We start from the raw sequence: 19,038 nt of genomic DNA on the forward strand, positions 1-19,038 counted from the left end.
TGGCAGCTATCAACCAATTGCCCACCTCAGACAAAGTGACATATTTTTTTACCAAGTGATGGCAGCCTGAATTTTATTATAATATCTTTGAGTTTGAGGGTGGCTCTCCCCAACAGGGCCTGGAAGTGGCCAGAGCAGATCCTGCATAAGCCTAAAGTACCCAAACTCCTATCTTTTCCTGAAGATGTCAGCATCATCATTAGTAAAAAAAACAAGTGCCAGGGCTTTCATCTGACAGCTTGAAGGATACATCCTGTATCCAGGTCTGTAACTAAAAAAAAAAAAAAAAAAAAAAAAACTAGCTACTTCCTTCTTTACAGACTCCTTGCATCTGCTTCCTGCTCTGCACACTGACTAAAGATCCTTTTTTGGTCTTTATTTTTGGTATGGGAGAATATTGGGTTGTTGTGACAGATTTGCTATAAAACATGAACATCATAATTTTTCCAAATGTGTCATGTTACATAAATATGTGGGTTTAGACCTAAAACAAACTCATTTGGAGGTAAGGGAGAGGCTAATGCTCAACTCTGAAGAAAGAAAAAAAGTTGATGTGCCTAACATGCTAACGGTAATTTACTCACTTTTAGCGCAGGTATAAAATGAATGAGCAGTGGCTGTGTTTAAGTTCACATGGTAGATGTCAGGGATCAAACTATATCAGACAACAGCCAAGTGCTTTTTGAATGAAAAAATAAATCCAAAACTAAAACGAACCGTTGTCTTAAATTTAACATGCTCAAAAAGGATTAAGCACAAGTTAATTTATCCAAGCCCTTTGCCACTATGAATATGAAATAATCACTATTACTTCTTGCTTACATTTATCCCATATCCTAATTACAGTTAGCCACATATTTCTATTTATATGAACTCAGTGACCCACCCACCCATGCATATTTATATTTACATCAGTGTTTAAAAAGCCTGGCTAGGAGCTTAATTTCTTAAGATAATAACTGACACAAGTGCAACTGGGTTTCTGATTTTTGTCAGTCATACTCTACACAGTGCAGTTTACCAACAGGGTTTTCAAGTGAACCTAAAATCAACAGTAGTTTAACCATGTCAAAGAGCTTAAAAATGGTTTAAGTATATGGAACAAACCAAGACCACATGTTATTAATAACCTGCAGACAGATGTTTTTGGTCATTTTCAGGAAAGCCATAGCATGTGATTATACAGTTTCATTCTCTGTTCGAACTTAAAAAAATCTGTAATAGGGCTTACAAGAAGTTTGAGGTCAAGAATTTCTGACCCAGACTTGACTGAAAAAGAAGACGTTCAGTGTGCGGGAGAAATCATCCTGCTCAAGTCTTATTTCCTGACAAGATAAGAGCTAATTGGAATCTCCTGACATCAAAACAGAGCAAACAGGAGTGCTAGCTGGTCAGAGTACAGACACAGGGAGGTATTCAGACTCATGTTTATGGTGCTTGGAAGGCATTAGGGGAGTTTAATACAAATTAAAGTAAACTGACCTGAGTTCCAGTACCAGCCAGTGAACTGGAAGGTACAGTAATGCCATGTTGGTATAACACTTCTATGGGTGAGGCAGAGATGTTCACAAGTCATTTTTTGCAAGTCCAAGTCAAGTCTGAAGTCTTTGGGGGGTAAGACTTGATCAAGTCTCAAGTCTTTGGTCACGAGTCCAAGTCAAGTCTCAAGTCTCGATAAAATAATTTCCCATGTCTTTTCTTTTTTAATGAACCTTCTTATCTGCTGCTATTCGGTCAACTAAGAAATAAGAACGCTGTCCAGCTATATTTTATATATTTAAAGCATCAACTGTATTATTATCCCTCCTTCATCTACTTTCATAAAATATCAGTACTGATTAGTTGTTATATGATCACTTTAAAAGAGTACTGCAGTGCAATATAAATGAAAACACACAATGAATGATTTCCTTTAAAAGGAAAATGTATTCTATTTCTTAATATTAAGAGGAATGCTAAAAATGACAGACTAAAGTACCAGAAAACAATTAATATTCCAGTAACGATAAACTAATGATAATAAACGCCACGTTAACGTTGCTCCGTTCAAATTAGTGTGACAAGCAAACTGACATTCACTGATGCATTCAAATGTTCAGTTACGAAACTGGTAAGCTAAACATAGCTGCAGCTGTACTAAACATGTTTGCTAACCGTGCATATAGGCTAACGTGACCCACCTGTCCGGGTGAGTTTTTAGGTGCCTGATGAAATTAGATGTGGTTGACCCTGCATCTTTAATCTTTGTATTGCAGACTTTGCAGTCGGCGCTTCTTTTATTGTTCTCTTGTTTGAAGTTTTTAAAGCCAAACGTAATAATGAACGGTACTGCTGCGGCAGCGCCAGCATCTGCTCTGTCGGTCGCCATAGTGTCATTTGAACAAAGTATCAATGCGCGGGGCTGCAAGCCGCGCACCTGGGGTTGTATCATCTGGTTACCATGGTTACCATGTGGCAAAAGGAGGAAATGATATTAAGCTTCTCTGACATTTCAATTTTGCCAATGAAAATGCGCCCAGAAAATAAAGATTGTTCACGAGTCCCAAGCCGCGAGTCCGAGTCGAGTCTTAAGTCAATTTAGGTGCCACTTAAGTGCGACTCGAGTCCGAGTCGCAAACTCGAGTCCCCATCTCTGGGTTGAGGCACACCCAAAGTACTAGGGTTTAAAAGAGAAAGAAAGAAAAAAAAGCCCCAGTCTTAACAGTTTGGCAGCTGGCAATACCCAGGCTAAAGCCAGCTCACTGTCTTGAGTGTGAAGTCCACTTATATCACTGAATTCAAACATGATGATATTTAGAAAAATAAGACCATTGCTTTTGCAACAGAACCTCCTGTAACCTTATTTGGGGGGAATAAAATAAAATACAATAAAATAATCTGCCCATTACTAAAGAAGAACTGATAAGACAAAACAAACATGTGCATTTCTATTGTAAAATGCCAGAGAGACTAAACAACTTTAACAATATCTAAACTAGATTGGCTGTAACAGATAAATTGCTTTTTCTATCAAATAATCGCTTGAGAATTTAAGCCTTGGGATTATCTCTGCTAAAATAGGTAAACTACTCAACATTAGAGAAGACAAAAGAACAAAAGCAGTATTATCAATCCATAAACTGTCTATACCATTTTTTTTTCCTAATCACGGTGTCAGAGGAGGTTGGAGCTAATTGCAGAGCTAACTGCAGTAAGAGGCAGGGTACAAATTGGACAGGTCCCCAAGAGGAAATGCAAGCTCCACAAAGCTGAAATTTGAACCAGAACCTCCATTCTGTGAGGTGACAGTGGTAAGAACCTTGTCACCAGTTTACATGCTCTTTCCTGTGCAAATGTGGATTCTCTTCAGGTACTCAAACTTCTTCACCTATTCCCAAAACATGTATGTTAGGTTAACTGGTAATTCTAACTGCACCATAGTAGGCAGTGAGTATGGTTGTATGTATGTATGTATGTACGGATGGACGGACGGATGGATGGATTTGATAGATTAGTGCAGACAATCTCTAAAGTTTTCATAATGCTTGATCTAAAGCTTTTGTGTCAGTTTTCGAAAACTAAAAATAAATAAATAAATCACATTTTGGATAAAAGTTTATTATTTATCAGTAAACTAACATGATAGGGTGTATCCAAAAAAAAGTACCCCAAAAAGTCAAGGGGCTTTTTTTGGGTAGGGAAGAGGGAACTGCATTTAAACACAAGTCAGAAACAGAATGGCAGCCATGCAGGTTCAGGTTAACTAAGTGCACATAAAAGGTACATCTCATTTGTACAAACCATATTTAGCTGTTTTTTTTGGTCTTTTTTTAAGGATTTGTTCCAAATAGCCACTCCCTTAAATTCTCCTCTGCATGTGAGACCAGGCCAGGAATATTAGAAGATTTTTATCCATCAAAGGAGTGACACATCTGTCAGCAAGAGGTGGGTTCACGGCCAAAGCCATGAGTTCAGGCAGGTAGAGAGAACCAGTATGAGATGTAGCTCTTGGATGGTTTCCAAATGGTGTTGGATTTACAGCTGGAGAGGAACTAGAGCAGGCACCATAAATAAAAATGTCTAATTGTATGAGTTATGTCTGAGAGCTGGCTTCATCGGCCCAAAGCGATGCACGAGTCCAGGCTTCCTCTGGTAGAGCTTCTGTTTGTTTGGCCTGACAATCCAAAATTAACAGACTGTGATGTGTCATGTCACCACAAAAAAATAAAATCTAATATGAATGATACTATTGCTAATGCTGATGGTTTTTTTTTCCTTATATTTTAGAACTACAGTTCATATAATTTTGGGCTTTGGGAAACATTAAACAGGAAGCTAAATTGTTTATATTAAAGAAAAATGGCACCATCATAATGAGTTGATTCTTTGAAGTGAAAGAGAAGAGTCAACTCCCATCAGGGATAGCAGAATCTTCAGAAGGGGCTGGAACTTTATTTAAAATGTACATCAGGTGGCCAATCAAAAAGTGACAGAGATTTAAATAAAAGTGCATCAGGAAAGAGGCAAAAGTGTTCAAATGTTAAGACTTTTGTCTTTGTTTGTTGTGTTGAGTTGTTCATTTAAAGGTTTGCTTAAAATTCTAAATGGTAGCTGCATTTTGTTACGGTAAACATTCATAAAAATAAGGTTTCTATAAAAACACAAATTAACACAACCTAATTCTATGATTAACCAAAAAAAATCTATTATTGTTTGGCTAATGGAGTTATTTGTCATAGACATTAGAAATAATGATCTCTTGAATGAACATTTCTTTATTGACAAAAAAAATGTAAATCTTAAACATGCGGATGGATGTTTAGTTACGGTTATGTCCTACTGCCTCTCCTGATATGAGCGGAGGGAGACAGAAAAAATTCCGGGAGATCTTCCTCAGAGAATTCTGACACTTGGACAAACAGGAAATATCCTGATGACCTTTCTGTTTATCATCCTCTGACATTAAATCTTATGTAGCCTCCTCAGAAGCACCAGGAAGTACAAAGATAAATAAAAATATGTCTGTTGATTTTACAATAAACAGCCATTTATATCATGTTTTTTTAAAGTGTCTAATTTGCCTCAAAGGAGGAGAAGGGAGGTGTGCTGTGTGTGTCTGGAATCTGACACCAGTTGTTGACAGTACTTCACAAGACTCAAGCATTTCAATGCATCTGTCTTCAAAATAAATAAGTAAATGAGGTGGCTGGGAGGGTAACATTCACCTCTGAGAGCAGAGTTTTTTTTTATCACAGTAGGGGATTGGGGCTCAGATGAAGCTGGTAGGTGAGTGGGTAGATGTTCTTAAGAAAAATGGAGATAGTGATGTTTAGACCCCTAATAATACAGCATATTACTACAGTTTCGGTCTAGAATTTACATAAACATTAACTGTAATATGATTATAATATCTACATTGCACACTTCTGACATTGGTTCCATATAATAAAGCTAGGATCAGGATCATTAACCTATCTAACATTTAAAACCTTTCAACTTCCTAAACAATGAGAAAATAGTACTACTGGCTTAACACAGCTGGATTCTGTTCCTGTTAGGGGATATTTATACAGTAAATGTCAAGAAGGAAGTTCCAGTTACAAATATGCTGCTAAATGAGTGTCTGTTAACATGCTGCATGCTGATTTTTAACAGGATCATGCATTTTCAATATTTAGCTCTTGCTTCTTCAAAGGAGCTTTTGGTTAACTGTTATTTTCATCCTAAACTACAACAGAAAAAGATCAATTTGCAACTTTTTTTAATTGTCTCTAGCTTGAAAAGTAGAAAACATGCTAGCAAAGTCATATCACTAGGTTATAATAAAGCTGTAGGATTATGCAAAAGTTCTGATTTAGTCAGAAATGTTTAGACACAACTGAATGCTTGGTTTCTCCATCCCTTTTCTTAAGAAGCAGTGTGAAGTCATGCTCCAGACTCCAGCAGCTGTTTATACTGAACAAGCACACGCTTTGCTAGAAGTGTCAGCCTGATTACTCTGAGTCCAGCCTGTCAACCTGCACCCCTCAGATGGAGCCAAGTCTCCTGCAGAGCCTCTATTGTGGGAGGAAAAAAAAAGAAAACAAAAACACAACCATTCCTGGAAAACCAGTGTTATATAACTGAAGCTTAGCATCAGAGAGTTAGTTTGTTTTACCTTCACTCAAATGAGCCAAGCACATGGTCAAACATCGAGGTGGCAATTAACATCTTTGATCGCCATTTTTCATTTTAATTTAACGGAGGTTTCCGTTTAGAAAATAATAGAACTTCATTGTGTTTTTGTTGTGAACCTCATTAGGCATGTAATTGGACTTAAGAGGGTTATTTGCAACCCTGCCTGTGGCAGCTTGCAGCCACCACAGACAGTCCCTCACCTCCTGCCCTCATTCCCCTGCCATTAGGCTCACTTAGAAGCATGCTTTGGTTACCAGCCTGCAGCAGCTTTCCTTATTCTGTGAAGACAACTGAAACAACAATTATTAAGCCTCGCAGCTCTTCTATCTGAGTAGTGGAAGCAATACAATCCATGCTGGCTGCACATAGCGTGGCAGTGAGCGCTGGCCTTCGTTCAGAGACAACACACTGAGCAAACAAGAACCTTGAGTGGAAACAACGCAGCAGATTCAACATTCAAAAGTGAAACCTTATCACTGTGTCAAGTGCAAAGCTAGTATAACTAACCTTCACACAGAGCTTCACGACAAATAAGCAAAATTGAGCAAAATTCATCAACTGCACACAGGAATCATCATCTTTGTCTCAGTCTAATCCACCCACCCCCTGCTTCCCGTTATGACACTTAGACATACCGAGGCTCACTAACAGAAAGCAAGGAAAAGCGTACCGTGTGACAGCCAGCCGAGGAGGGTGAGGTTTTTGCTGTTACCGTTTCTTTTTCAGGACTAAAAGTGGAATGACATGCTACCGAGCTCAGTCTCGTTTTTCTCCCACACACAGACGTCTCTCTCTTTCAAGCACACACATCGAACACTGAAGGGAGGAGACAAGGCAGCGAACAGAATTTGAGCGTCCTTCTTTCTCTCACTGATAAGCGGCTTCCTTTCCTCCTCTTCTTCTTCTTTTACACACCAGAGCCTTCATTTATTTTCTCGTTCCCTTTCACTCTGCTTTCATCTCTCTTCTAAAGTGCTCATGACAAGCTCTTTGCTTTTCTCTTTTTAAACTTGACATTCTGACAAACATAAAACCAAAAAATGTTTCAGACCATCTTTATCTGATACAAAAACTGGCAAAAAAAAGAAAAGAAAAAAAAACACTATCACAACAAGGAAGTGAGCAGTTAACTGTTTGTGAAGGCCTGATCTTGAAGCCACAGATAAAAATGTATTATATTGAAGAAGTTTTTCATGCAACACAGTGTTGTGTGTACAACCTCGAGTACAGCTACTGTAGCTACACCACCCTTCCTCATGCACTTTTTATTGAAGCCCTTCTGCACCAATAAATCGAAGAGGCCAAGCCATCATGGAAAATCACCCAGAGCAGGACGCACATACAATGCAGCCACACAGAGACCCTATAACCAAAGCTTTCATGTGCGCTCCTCTGCTACAGTTTCCATGAACCTTGTAAAATGTTCCATACACACCTCGGAAAGCTGAACATTTGGAGATAAGATACACAATGTGTTAAAGAGTTTGTCAATTCAGTTGGATACAACAAGTCGAGTTACTTTCTAGATACAGAGATAAACTGAAAAATTAGCAAACCAAGACTCAGCCAACATTACAACAGCCATTTCAACATGTCTACTGTGGAAAAAAAAAGGTGAGTAATGGAGAAAAAGTGGTTTTACACACAGATAGGTCGAATGTGTTTCACTGAGGAAACCTTTAACAATCTCGAAAGAGCTCTAAACACAAAAACCTTACTTATGTTCTACGAGTTTGGTTCCAGATCCCGCCAAGATATAAGGTTTACACCCATGAGAGGGGTGCACATGAGAACAATTTCCGTCCTAACACAGGACACTGAGTGCATTTCTTCCTTTTTTTTTTTTTTTTTACAGAGCCACAAAGCTACAGTTGTAAGAGGACAGTCAACATCTTAGTCTGCTGAGAGAGAAGCCTCTGATTCACATCATGGGATTCTAAATTATTTTTGTTTTGACAAAAAAAAAGAGGCATTTTTCTTGCATCGTACAGTGGTGGAAGTCAGAGTGGAAAAACAGAGGACCTTCTGAAGGAGACTGAAGCTGGCTAAATAAACATAAAAAAAGAAGAAAAATCCACATCCATCACACAGAAAAGCCAAGCTCATGAGCAATGGAACATTGGCTTTTATATTTAGACAAAAGGGTTCAGCTGCAGACAGGAAACCCCCTGCTGAGTGTGTTTCAGTCTGTGATTTTGACAATTATTTCTCAAAGGATAAAGAATAAACCCATTCATGGTACAGACTCTGGCAGCAGCATAAAACCTCTTAATTACAACTCCGTGAACATGATTGTTGTAACATTTCTGTGAATTTCACAACTTTAATTTTTTTTTTATTTATTTAAATGAAGAGAATACTCATGACAAGTCATAACTCCTACTTTAAAACACCAACAAAATACCGAGAAGTTACACACCCACATCAGTTACTAAGAACAACATTAGATTTTTATCTGCTTATATGTAAATGAGATTCCACACAATGATGATTTTTTTAAAGAGAAAACTAAAGAAGAAGTTCAGCATAAACATATTCAAAGGAAATTCAAATACTTTCTTTCAACTGTTCTAATAGAAAGTGTGAAATTGCTCGCTAACAAAATGGACAATGTCAAGTGCTAACAAGGACACAGAAGGAATACAGAGAAAGAAGTATTACGTGTTTCACAAAGATATGCATACAACAATCTCACAAATCAAACCACATGACGTGCTATAAGGACCTGGGTTTTTTTCTGTTTTTGTACATCAATAAATCCACTATGTCTTCTTTTCCACAAACCCGCTACCACCCACCATCCTGACCCAACTAAAAGACTTCTGCTTTTGTCCCTCAACACAATTTCAATCCTAAATGCTAAAACATGCAACTGCACGCACAAAATTTAAGGTTTATTTTGTCAAACCTTTTTCAATTTATTGTCCACGCTCAGATCTAAATTTGTAGTTTTTGTAGGCGAGCGCCTGGGTTTTCTCTTTAATGTAACCTATTTGCTTTTATGGTGAGAATGTGTCTCATCAGTGCAGCTGTGCTCATCAACAACTGCTGATGTCTCACTCTGTGAGAGAAGCCTGAAATCTATTTTCACCTCTGGCTCCAGCAGCCTCCTCCACCTCCTTTATGTTGCATTGTGAGCACTGAAAGCATGTAAAAGTGTTGCTGGTCAGAGACTTTTAAAATAGTGATGGTCAAACTTAAATTTCTAACCTGTGGTCCCATAAAACAATGAATAAATATTTGATCATTTTAATCTTAATATCTCCTTTGAAAAAAATAAAATTAAATAAAATTAAAAAAACTTGCTGGAACATCCACCAATATATTTTATGTGTCGGTAGACACGATGTGTATGGTGGCTATGAAGTGGGCCATTGTGCAAGTTTTTTTACCAAATATCATTGTCATGCATCCAAAAGTTGTCAAGATGTTCATGTCTGGATTTAGTGGTGGGGACAGCATTGCTATCATAAATTGTGACAACCTTTCCACTGGCCATGGTTGCATTTGTTTCAGAGCATCAAAACAATTGTGGAGCGCCCCTAAAAAGCACCGTGGGGCTTCATGTAGGAAACAAGCATCAGCTAGAGTTGCAGGAGTCAGCTCCTGTCTCCTCTCTTTAGCTTTCTTTATACTCCCTTTGCATACGTAAATATGTATGGCGTCAAACATCACTGCCCTCATATTCACGGGTTCTTTGTTAGCATGGTTGTTAGGAAATACATCCACTAGAGGGCAGAGCAGAGTTCCACCTTCAGCTTAAGACAATATGAAACATGGTGGCAGCGAACTAGATCATGATCATACACATTCTCAGGAAAAATTATTAAAAAATCGCAGCACAGTAGATGGAGGTAGTCTGTGCAGCTCTTATATGTATCATGGTTTCTTCTTCATTCCTTTTGCTGGACAAACATGAGCTATATTGCACAAGACTGCCCCTGTGGTATTACTCTAAAAAATCACCATGCACAGCTAAAATGCACTTATGACAGTATAGGTAATTAGGTATTTATGTACAAATGTGTTGGAATTTATTTGTTTTTCATTCACAAGTCTTTCAAATCTATATCCTGCCCTGTCTTACCTTCTGTAGAGGACTGATTGATGTTAAAAAAAAGAAAAAACAGAACATGATTGTCAGCAGTAAATAAATAAATAAGAGTTTTTTCCTTTATTAAAGCCACTAAAGTCCTTTCAGCCGATGATCTCCTAGTCACAGAACTTCTCCTTTTACCCCTGTGCTACCTCAAAGCTATTATAATAGAACACAATGGCTGTGTTGTGTGCCTTTTTATTTCTGCCGGTTCTGAACAGCAGGTCACCAGTGCTTTCATTACAGTATGTACAATGCAAATGACAGCAGGCTGAATGGTGGATGTTTTAAGCAGGATGGGGGAAGGCTTGCTGCCAAGAACGAGGGTAGAACCGGCAACCACCTACTGTGCTTCCTAGAGCCCTTCATCTTGTGTTGGCAGCCATCCTCTCTATTAACCGGCCCTTTTAGCAAACAGCAGGATACCCTAGGGGACCAATACATCCCACAGCTCAAGTCTCAGGACATGCTAGCAATGTTTTCACTTAAAATGTGGGACAAATTGATAATACAGTATAAAGAAGTGGCTCAGAGGAGATTTTGTGACAAAAGTGTGTGAAGATTCTAAAGTAAATGTATTAATGGGACTTTTAAATCAATTTGAATCAGCAGTTTAATAGGCAGAGGAAAAGGCAGGGACATGAAATTGGTTTGCAATAAATACTTAGAAAGAGTGTCATTAAAACTTGCTCTTAGGTTAGGAAAGTGTCAAAGAAATAAGAAAGGACTTTTAGTTCTGCTCCCACTCAGTCCTACTGTGTTTCATTGTATATAGAAGCCTGTGGGAGAGATGGCCAGCACCGCTATCATCCCAGTTATCTGTCATGATAATTACCTCCCTGGTTGTCATAAAAATTGGATACTGAGAATTATGATTAAGTTGAAATGAAAGGGTACAATGACATGTGGGAGCAGAGAGGAGGAAAGTACTGACTGGAAGGAACATTCTCAGTTGCATTTCCACTGCAAGAACCTTATCATCCATCCTTATCATCAAAAGAAAAGGAGGTATTTTAGCCCCAAAATAAGCTTTGTTGGGAAAATAGTACCTTTAATTATTTCCCTGTACCTATGGGGTTGGGGTCCATTTCTGCCCTGAAGTTTTCAGGTTTAGCTTCCACATAAACTCAGAAAATCTGATCACATTAAGATATTTATTTTGAAAAAAAATCAGGAGACAGAGCTCAGGTTGTGTAAAGAAAGTGGGCAAATCTGGGTAATAGAATATCATGTTCCAAGGCGTGCATAAAAATACGCCAAATCCTTTAGAAATATGTAGCTTAAACAGATTTTAAGAGAATAAAACTAAGGAAAATTTCAAGACAGCAGTGAAAAAAGAGTAATGAAATGTTTATCTAATTTTTTCATAGTAGTTATGTTTTAAGACACACTTGAAAACCTCCATAAAAATGTGTAAGATGCAAAGATTTTGAAATCACACAGCTTAAGTTAACTTCTTGGCTTTACTGTAGCCCCAGCATGGCTTAAACAGGACTCTGGTAAGTGCTGTTGGGGAAGAGAAAACACTTCAAGTGTACTTCATTTACCTGTGATGTTTATTTTTAATTAAAGATGCATTAGGGTAGTTTCATTTCACAGCCTGAACACTACTTGACAATGCAGCCGTTGTGGTTAGAACTTGATGTGATTATAAAATAAGTTTGCAGTGTTTAAACACATTGCTAAAAAAGTTGCTTCTAATTTGTTCCAAAAGAATCACACTGATGACAAGATTCAGTTAGTGCCAACAGATACTAAATAAAAACAGGCCAATGCAGCTAATAATTGTCTCTGGTCTTACAGTGAATAAACAGATGTGTGTGTGTCTGTTACATAATGAGAGTATGGAATCCTTCATGACTACTGCTCACTACGTTTCTCTTCTAATGTTTTTTTTTGCTTTTCATGCTTCATTTTCAGCTGCAGACAGAAACCATCCCGCCCAATGTAAGCGAGATGGGCTGTTTCTCATCACAGAATGCGTGGAGCTGTGGTGACAGACAGGACAAACAACATCCCATGTGTGTGTGTGCATGTGTATCATTACATTGATTTAGCAAACACTTTATCCTGAATGACTTCAAGTGAGGAGGAATAAAGAGTGAATGAGTTTGCAAAAAGCTTCCAGAACAGCATTAATCTGGACAAAACAGTTACAAAAATTCAATACGTGTTGAATGTTCGGTTCTATTTTTATGTTTACCTTCAATATGAGACTACCAAACTGAAACTCAGGACAGGAAGATCAAACTTTACATCACATTAAAGCAAGACAAAGCAGAAGAACTGTGAATGACTCTGCCCTTTTTATTTTCAGCAGCCTGCTTAATCATCATTTCTGCTCTTTGGAAAGAGGATGTTGAATCAACACGGCCCTATTTGACCTTTAATCCTCCGCAGTCAGACAGGCAGTCTTCTTCTAACACACAAAAGCTCTGACAAGTTTAACTACATACAGCCAAGTACAGTGTCTGTCCTAGCAAGCTAGACAAGTCTGTGGCAGCTTGACAATAGTACTACCTTAAGCTGATCATTAGAAGTTAAAGGAGTGCAGACATCCTGGCACTCAGGGAACAGGAACCTTCTCCAATTTAGCATTATATGTGGAAGCTGAGTCAAGACTGGCAATTATTGGGATAGTTACTAGTATCTAAGAAATAATGAGGCAGACTAGGTGGATATTAAGTGACCAACTAAGTTCAAGTCTTATTTATAGAGTATGACACAAAATTCTATTTCTTTCAACAAAATGCTACTTTAAATTGAAGGAGTTCATATTGAGGAGCTGCAGGTCTGAACAATAAGAAGTGAGTCATTATTAAAGTGTAACTTGTGTACACTTGTATGTATAAGTAAATAAGAAATAAAAGGTCAACAAAGTGTAAATGACTGAATATTTGTACATGTCCATGTAGTACTGTACCACTTACCAAAGTTTTCTCAGGCTCCTGCTGGGACTCAGAAGAGGACTCCATGGTCGTATGAAACCAGAGTCAGACCTGTCCACGCTCCTCTGATGAGTGCATCTCTGTCAAGGGGGAAAAACAATGTATTATCACAACATGTAACTAAGCAGATTAGTTTCTACTGACATTCAAGTGTACAACATGTTTAAAATTCAGTCTTTAAGCTATGAGTTGGTCTGATAGCACTCTGGCTTGAGATTAGACATCTACTTTCAGAGTGCCCTCATGTAGGATGGAGAGTTTGCAAGATTGGATTTGCGAAATAATGCCTACTCAGTTGTTAAATGTCAAAACACAGAGGCAAGATGACTGTACAGAAGCAGGACAAAGCATTCCTCATTTTTTTCATTATGTAGTAATGCCAACAAATGAATAAATAAAAAAAAAACTCCTTACCACCCCCCCCCCCCCCACTGCCATATTTCAGCTAAACTTCTGCCCTTCAAAAAACAGCCTGCATCTACCACAAGCTGAAGAAAATCAGCCTGCCTGTCAGCTACCATCTCTGGGGAGTCCGAAAAAAATGTATTATTTGAATCTATCTTTTTCTGTTTGCTTCCACCTCGATTTACCTGCAGAAGTGTTGGAGCATGATACAATTTTTAACCTTTATCGTTCCAAGGAAAGGATGTGCCTCCTGCCACTTAGCTGCTCCACTGGACCAAACAGAGGGAGAATACCTGCTCTGGGCTACCTTAAAAATCCAAGGAAATTTTACCAAACTATTCCCTGTATAGTCGTGTTTTCTTTACTCATTTATTTAATTCAATAGGAAGGGTCAGGATGAGTATTTTCTTCAAAGTAATAACTGCCGCCCTGCTCCTTAGATGTTAGCACAAGACATGAAAACACCATGGACAAAAGCTAATCAGAGTATCCATCCACCCATCCCTTCACCAGCCTTTAAGCTGCCAAACCTATTGCCTAGTTATGTTAACCTGCACACAATAATAATAATAATAAAAACAAACTGCCCACGATCTACTGTTTGCAACTGTAAAGCCAGTATCTGCTAAATCCTCAACACGAGTCTGTGAACAAGTGGGACCATCTGTTAATTACAAAAATGCTTTTGTGGAGATTATTTTGGGTGGAGCTGCTGCCTGCCACTACATGGTTGTTCAACAAATGCTTTCATGATTATAGCAGGCAGCCACTTGCGGTGATTGCTAGTCTGCATTGATATTGTAATGGTATGAACCCAGTAAATCCACCTGACATTACACCTGAGGAGTAACATGGTGATCAAAATGAACTGAAAACTTGACACACATTAAAAAAAATAAGTGTCTATAATTTTATGTCTGTTTTTTTTCTACTTATCATATCTTAGCCCTGTGAATTAGCATGGAGGAGGTAACTGAGGAAATTACTGCTATTCTGAATGCCTTTGGAGTTAGCTGTGTGGGCTGTGATTGACAGCTATGATTGGCATACAACTCCCCCTCTGCTCTCCATGGCACCTAAACTTGCTATCTAAGATTAATGCTAGCAATTGATACCAATATCTGCCTAGTTTGTAATGTATCTAAATATTAACATGTTAGTATATGTGTCAATCTGTTGGGGTTTCTACTAAGTTTGTCTGTGTATTTCCACTTTGCACTTATAATTAGGAAACACCTGGACAAGACAATCTTGACTAGCCGTGTGTACTAACAAGTGGAATCACATCCCAAAACTGCAATACTGTGAATACTTTGGATCTTGCAGGTTATTTGTTGAACAAAGCGGTGGTGATTAAAATAGAGCAAATTTAATCATGATTTGACCTTTGCCTGGATAAATAAAAAATGTGTAATTTGGTTTGCCCCGCTCACCTTTATTCTCTCTGCTGAGAGCAGTAATTTGATCATGAGAAAGAGCAATCGCATTCAAACCAATCAGAGCTTTAAAGCTGTGCAATAAATGGCTTATGAGACATAAAAAAAGACTGCTTAGTTCAAATCATGAGAACCACAGACAAACAATAAACCAGATTCTCTTTAGTTACATTTTTCTCTTAAACTGCAGTTGAACCAATTAGAAGAAAAGGGCATGTAATATATATCCATGTCTTGGGCAAAATATTTGAAAAAAAAGATAGGGAGATGATGCCAGCATCAGCCTACGAGTTTTCTTAGGAAAGTGCTAGTAAGAAACAAGAATTAAGGTACCAGGAGGGAAGGGGTTTTAGGCAAAACCACACAAAATCAATAATGCCAAATATCAGACAGATAGGATGACTTACTGGCAAGTTAAGCAATCCATCTACCAGTCGTTCTACTAATGTCGTGCTTCAGTGCTCTAGCAGTCCATTGGCTCCAGCCAATAAATTTTATCTGGCCTTAGTTCCCAAAGACTTATCATGCTGAGACAGATCTTTTTCTCTAAGCCAGCTTCAGCTATCAGTCATTACTCAGCCTGAAGTTTCAAAGGTTTGTCGCAACTTATTTATACCAACTAAAATTGTGAGTACTGGATATTAATGTATTTGTTTGCCTTGAGCAACAAAATACCTCACATCGCCCCTTATGTGCTTCTCTTTTTGGCTTTTCAGTGAGGACACAGCTATGTTTAAAATGTGGGTGGACACTGTTGACCTCTGATTTAATTCTCATAAGCTCTTCTGAGAAGGCAACTGTTAAATAGGTGGAAGAACCAGTATTTCACTGCTAGCATCTAAACCATTCATTTAAGGCTGAGAATAAACGTGTTTTTTTAACCTTAATTTCTGAGTACAAGCACACACAAGGCTGTAAACAAATAGAAAATACACAAGGTAGCCATTATAATCACACCATTATAAGAAAGGATATTTTAGACAGAAGTTCTTATACTAAAGAAACACATGGCTATTAATGGAAACAGTAGAAATAAAACCAATATGGTAAAATATATTTCAAAGACTTACAAATGATAGAGTAGAACAGGACATTGTCATCACATAACATGACAGTACAGTGCAACAAAATGGGTTCAATAGCTCTGCCATGTGCTCAAAAATTACCCTTAAATGGCATAATAACAATACAAAGTTACATTATTAACAGAAGTAGTTAAGACAGGTAAAACACTATGTACATTCTGTTCAAGAAGTAGGGCTGGACAATATGTCGAGATTTTCAAATATATCGAGATTTTATCAGAAGGAAGGAAATGAAGGAAGAAAATAGAAGGAAGCAATATCGTTTATATCGAGATAGCTTCTTTTGAGTTAAAAGCATCTTTTCTTTTGCATTTTGCATAGCTGTATTCTTGTTATGGTCATTGAAAAGTATTTTTAATTTATTTTGTTTAAGGATCATTTAATTTAATATAAAGGTACTGTAATTTCAGTCAGCTGTTTTAATGCACATGTGCTGCTAATCCTCAATAAAAGTATATTTGGCACTAAAGACTGTAAATTAGAACTGTCTTTTTGGTTACTTGACAAAAAAAATATATATATATATATATATATATATATATATATATATATATATATATATATATATATATATATATATATTGAGATATATATCGTATATCGTGATTCAGGTAAAAAATATCGAGATATAAGATTTGGTTCAAAATTAAAGAAATAAATTAAAGTTAAAATAGTACAGTGTTGGGCATGTTGTGCAGAAAAGTGCAGTGTCCTGCCTCACAAAAAAAATAAAAACAGTCACCACCTGGATTTATCTAAGAAAAAGGCTAAGTACCTCCTATTGGATAATTACTGCATGGGCGATTATTTTTCAGCTCGCGAAGTTATTTAACCCCAACTGATGCAATGAGTAGCTTCTTGATTCTTAAACAGCCATGTGGAAAGACACATTCTGTGGTCGTGGAAAAGATGTTAGTCTGTTTAAGAAGGGTTAAACCATTGGCATCAAGCAGAGAAAACATCTAAGGAGATGCAGAAGCTACTTAACTTGGGTTAAAAACTGTCCAAAATATTATTAAAATCTGAAAAACTGGATAGTGGGGAACCATCATCTTCCAGGAAGAAATGTGTTTGGAGAAATCCTGAATGATCGGCGATCAATCAAACTGAAGAAAAACAATAGTAGAACTCAGGGAAGTGTTTAAAAGTAAAAGTCAGAGGATTTCAACACGCAATGCGATGTGAACTCAAGGGACTGGGACTAAACAGCTGTATAGTCATATGAAAACCAGTAATCAGTGAGGTTAACTGGAGAAAAAGGCTTTAATTTGCTAGGGAGCATAAAGTCTGGACTCTGGAGCAATGGAAGAACGGCATGTGCTCTGATGAGTCCAGATTTACCCTGTTCCAGAGTGATAGGAGTATCAGGGTAAGAAGAGAGGCAGATGAAGTGATGTAGCCATCATGTCTAGTTCTTACTGTACAAGCCTGTGGAGGCAGTGTTATGATCTGGGGTTGCTGCAGCTGGTCAGATCTAGGCTCAGCAACATTATGTGTCCAAAGAATGAGGTCAGCTGACTATCTTATATAATGAATGAACAGGTTATTCTATCAATGGATGTTTTTCCCCCGGATGCCACGGCCATATTCCAAGATGACAATGCCAGAATTCATCAGGCTCATATTGTGAAAGACTGAGAGAGCATGACACATCATTTTCACACATGGATTGGCCACCACAGAGTCCAGACCTAAGACTGAGCCACCATTGTGTAGATTTCCTTTCCTACAAGCTGGCTCATCTCAGCCTGTTTGGGTTGTCCACAGCATTTGGTGAGCCCAGAGCTATGAATCACTGCCAAAGATGGAGGGCAAACACACAAAGAGTACGAAAAGCTGTGGATTGGCAGAGGCCCGAAAACACAGATGCTGTCTGAGGGGGTATCTTCACAGAGCCAAAACATTAAAGGGCCACATATTTTGAGAGAGTAAGGAAGTGTCTGCTTCCCAAGAAATTATCAGGATAGGCAACACATTGCTGTTATTGTTATAAATGTTAGAAAAATAAATTATAAGTTTATAAGTTTAATAGTTCATAGGTTGTAGGTCACACCCCTCTGGCTTTCTGAACTGGCATAGATTGCATTGCAAACAAAGTCCAATCACTGTTAAGACCAGGTTTAAGTCTGGAGAGAATTTTCTTTAATTAGGGCTGCACAACAACAGCCGATCTTTATTAGATATCAAAATTATCACCAAAATACGCAGAAAAGTTTTGTTTGAAAATAAAAAAATGAATGCATCACAGGAAACTGTTGGTTTGAAAAAGAAAAGTAAAAAAAAATGAGTTTTTGATTGAATATGCAGCAATGATCTTATGATGATGGTTCTGTGCAAGGGCAGGCGAAGGCAACAGTTAAATGATCCTAAGCTGAGTGGGTTGATGTCCATTTTCAAAACGGGAAACAGCTCTTTAACAGCCGGAGAAGTGCATCTACTGTGGTCCATCGCTACGGCGAAATGCATGAGGCTGTGGTGGTGATGCATTTTGGCCATTGATCCTTTTCTCTCCGGGAAGAGAATTCAAACTCCAAACACAATTTGTGGTGCAATTTCTTCTTGACCAAATGCCCCTGTGATATTTCCAGACACGGCCTCTCCTGCTCCTTTACTGCTCAGAGATAATGAAGCAGCTAGAGCTGGAAAAAGTATGTTACTGTATAACAGTAAAGATGTTTCAGACTATGAACTTTCTCCATTAATGTTTAATTATATACAAATAAACTACACTATATCATTACCTTTGTGATCTCGTACACATACTGTAGTCTCAGGTTCAGTATAATCTAATGTCATCAAAATTATTTATAAGAGCTGAGTAGGTAATTCTGATCCATTAGGGAGTAATAGTCTGGAAGGAAAAGAGTCAATACAGGTAATATGTTATTTCCTGTAGCAGCATAACTGACATG

General features: G+C 37.9%; 1 protein-coding gene across 4 annotated transcripts in view; it reads right to left on the reverse strand.

Moving 5' to 3' along the window:
• osbpl8 (oxysterol binding protein-like 8) overlaps positions 1–19,038 on the reverse strand; it is a 77,165-nt gene that overhangs the window by 39,352 nt on the left and 18,775 nt on the right. For 3 of the 4 annotated variants that reach the window (XM_041978039.1, XM_041978040.1, XM_041978037.1), the window contains exon 2: positions 13,183–13,280. In XM_041978039.1, the coding sequence (XP_041833973.1) occupies positions 13,183–13,227 (45 nt within the window). In that variant the 5' untranslated portion in view covers positions 13,228–13,280. Of the gene's footprint in view, positions 1–13,182; positions 13,281–19,038 lie in introns of those variants that run through there. The other variant, XM_041978041.1, reaches the window with a different exon arrangement.

The sequence above is a fragment of the Melanotaenia boesemani genome, chromosome 23, assembly GCF_017639745.1.
Source record: "Melanotaenia boesemani isolate fMelBoe1 chromosome 23, fMelBoe1.pri, whole genome shotgun sequence".
NCBI lineage: Eukaryota > Metazoa > Chordata > Actinopteri > Atheriniformes > Melanotaeniidae > Melanotaenia > Melanotaenia boesemani.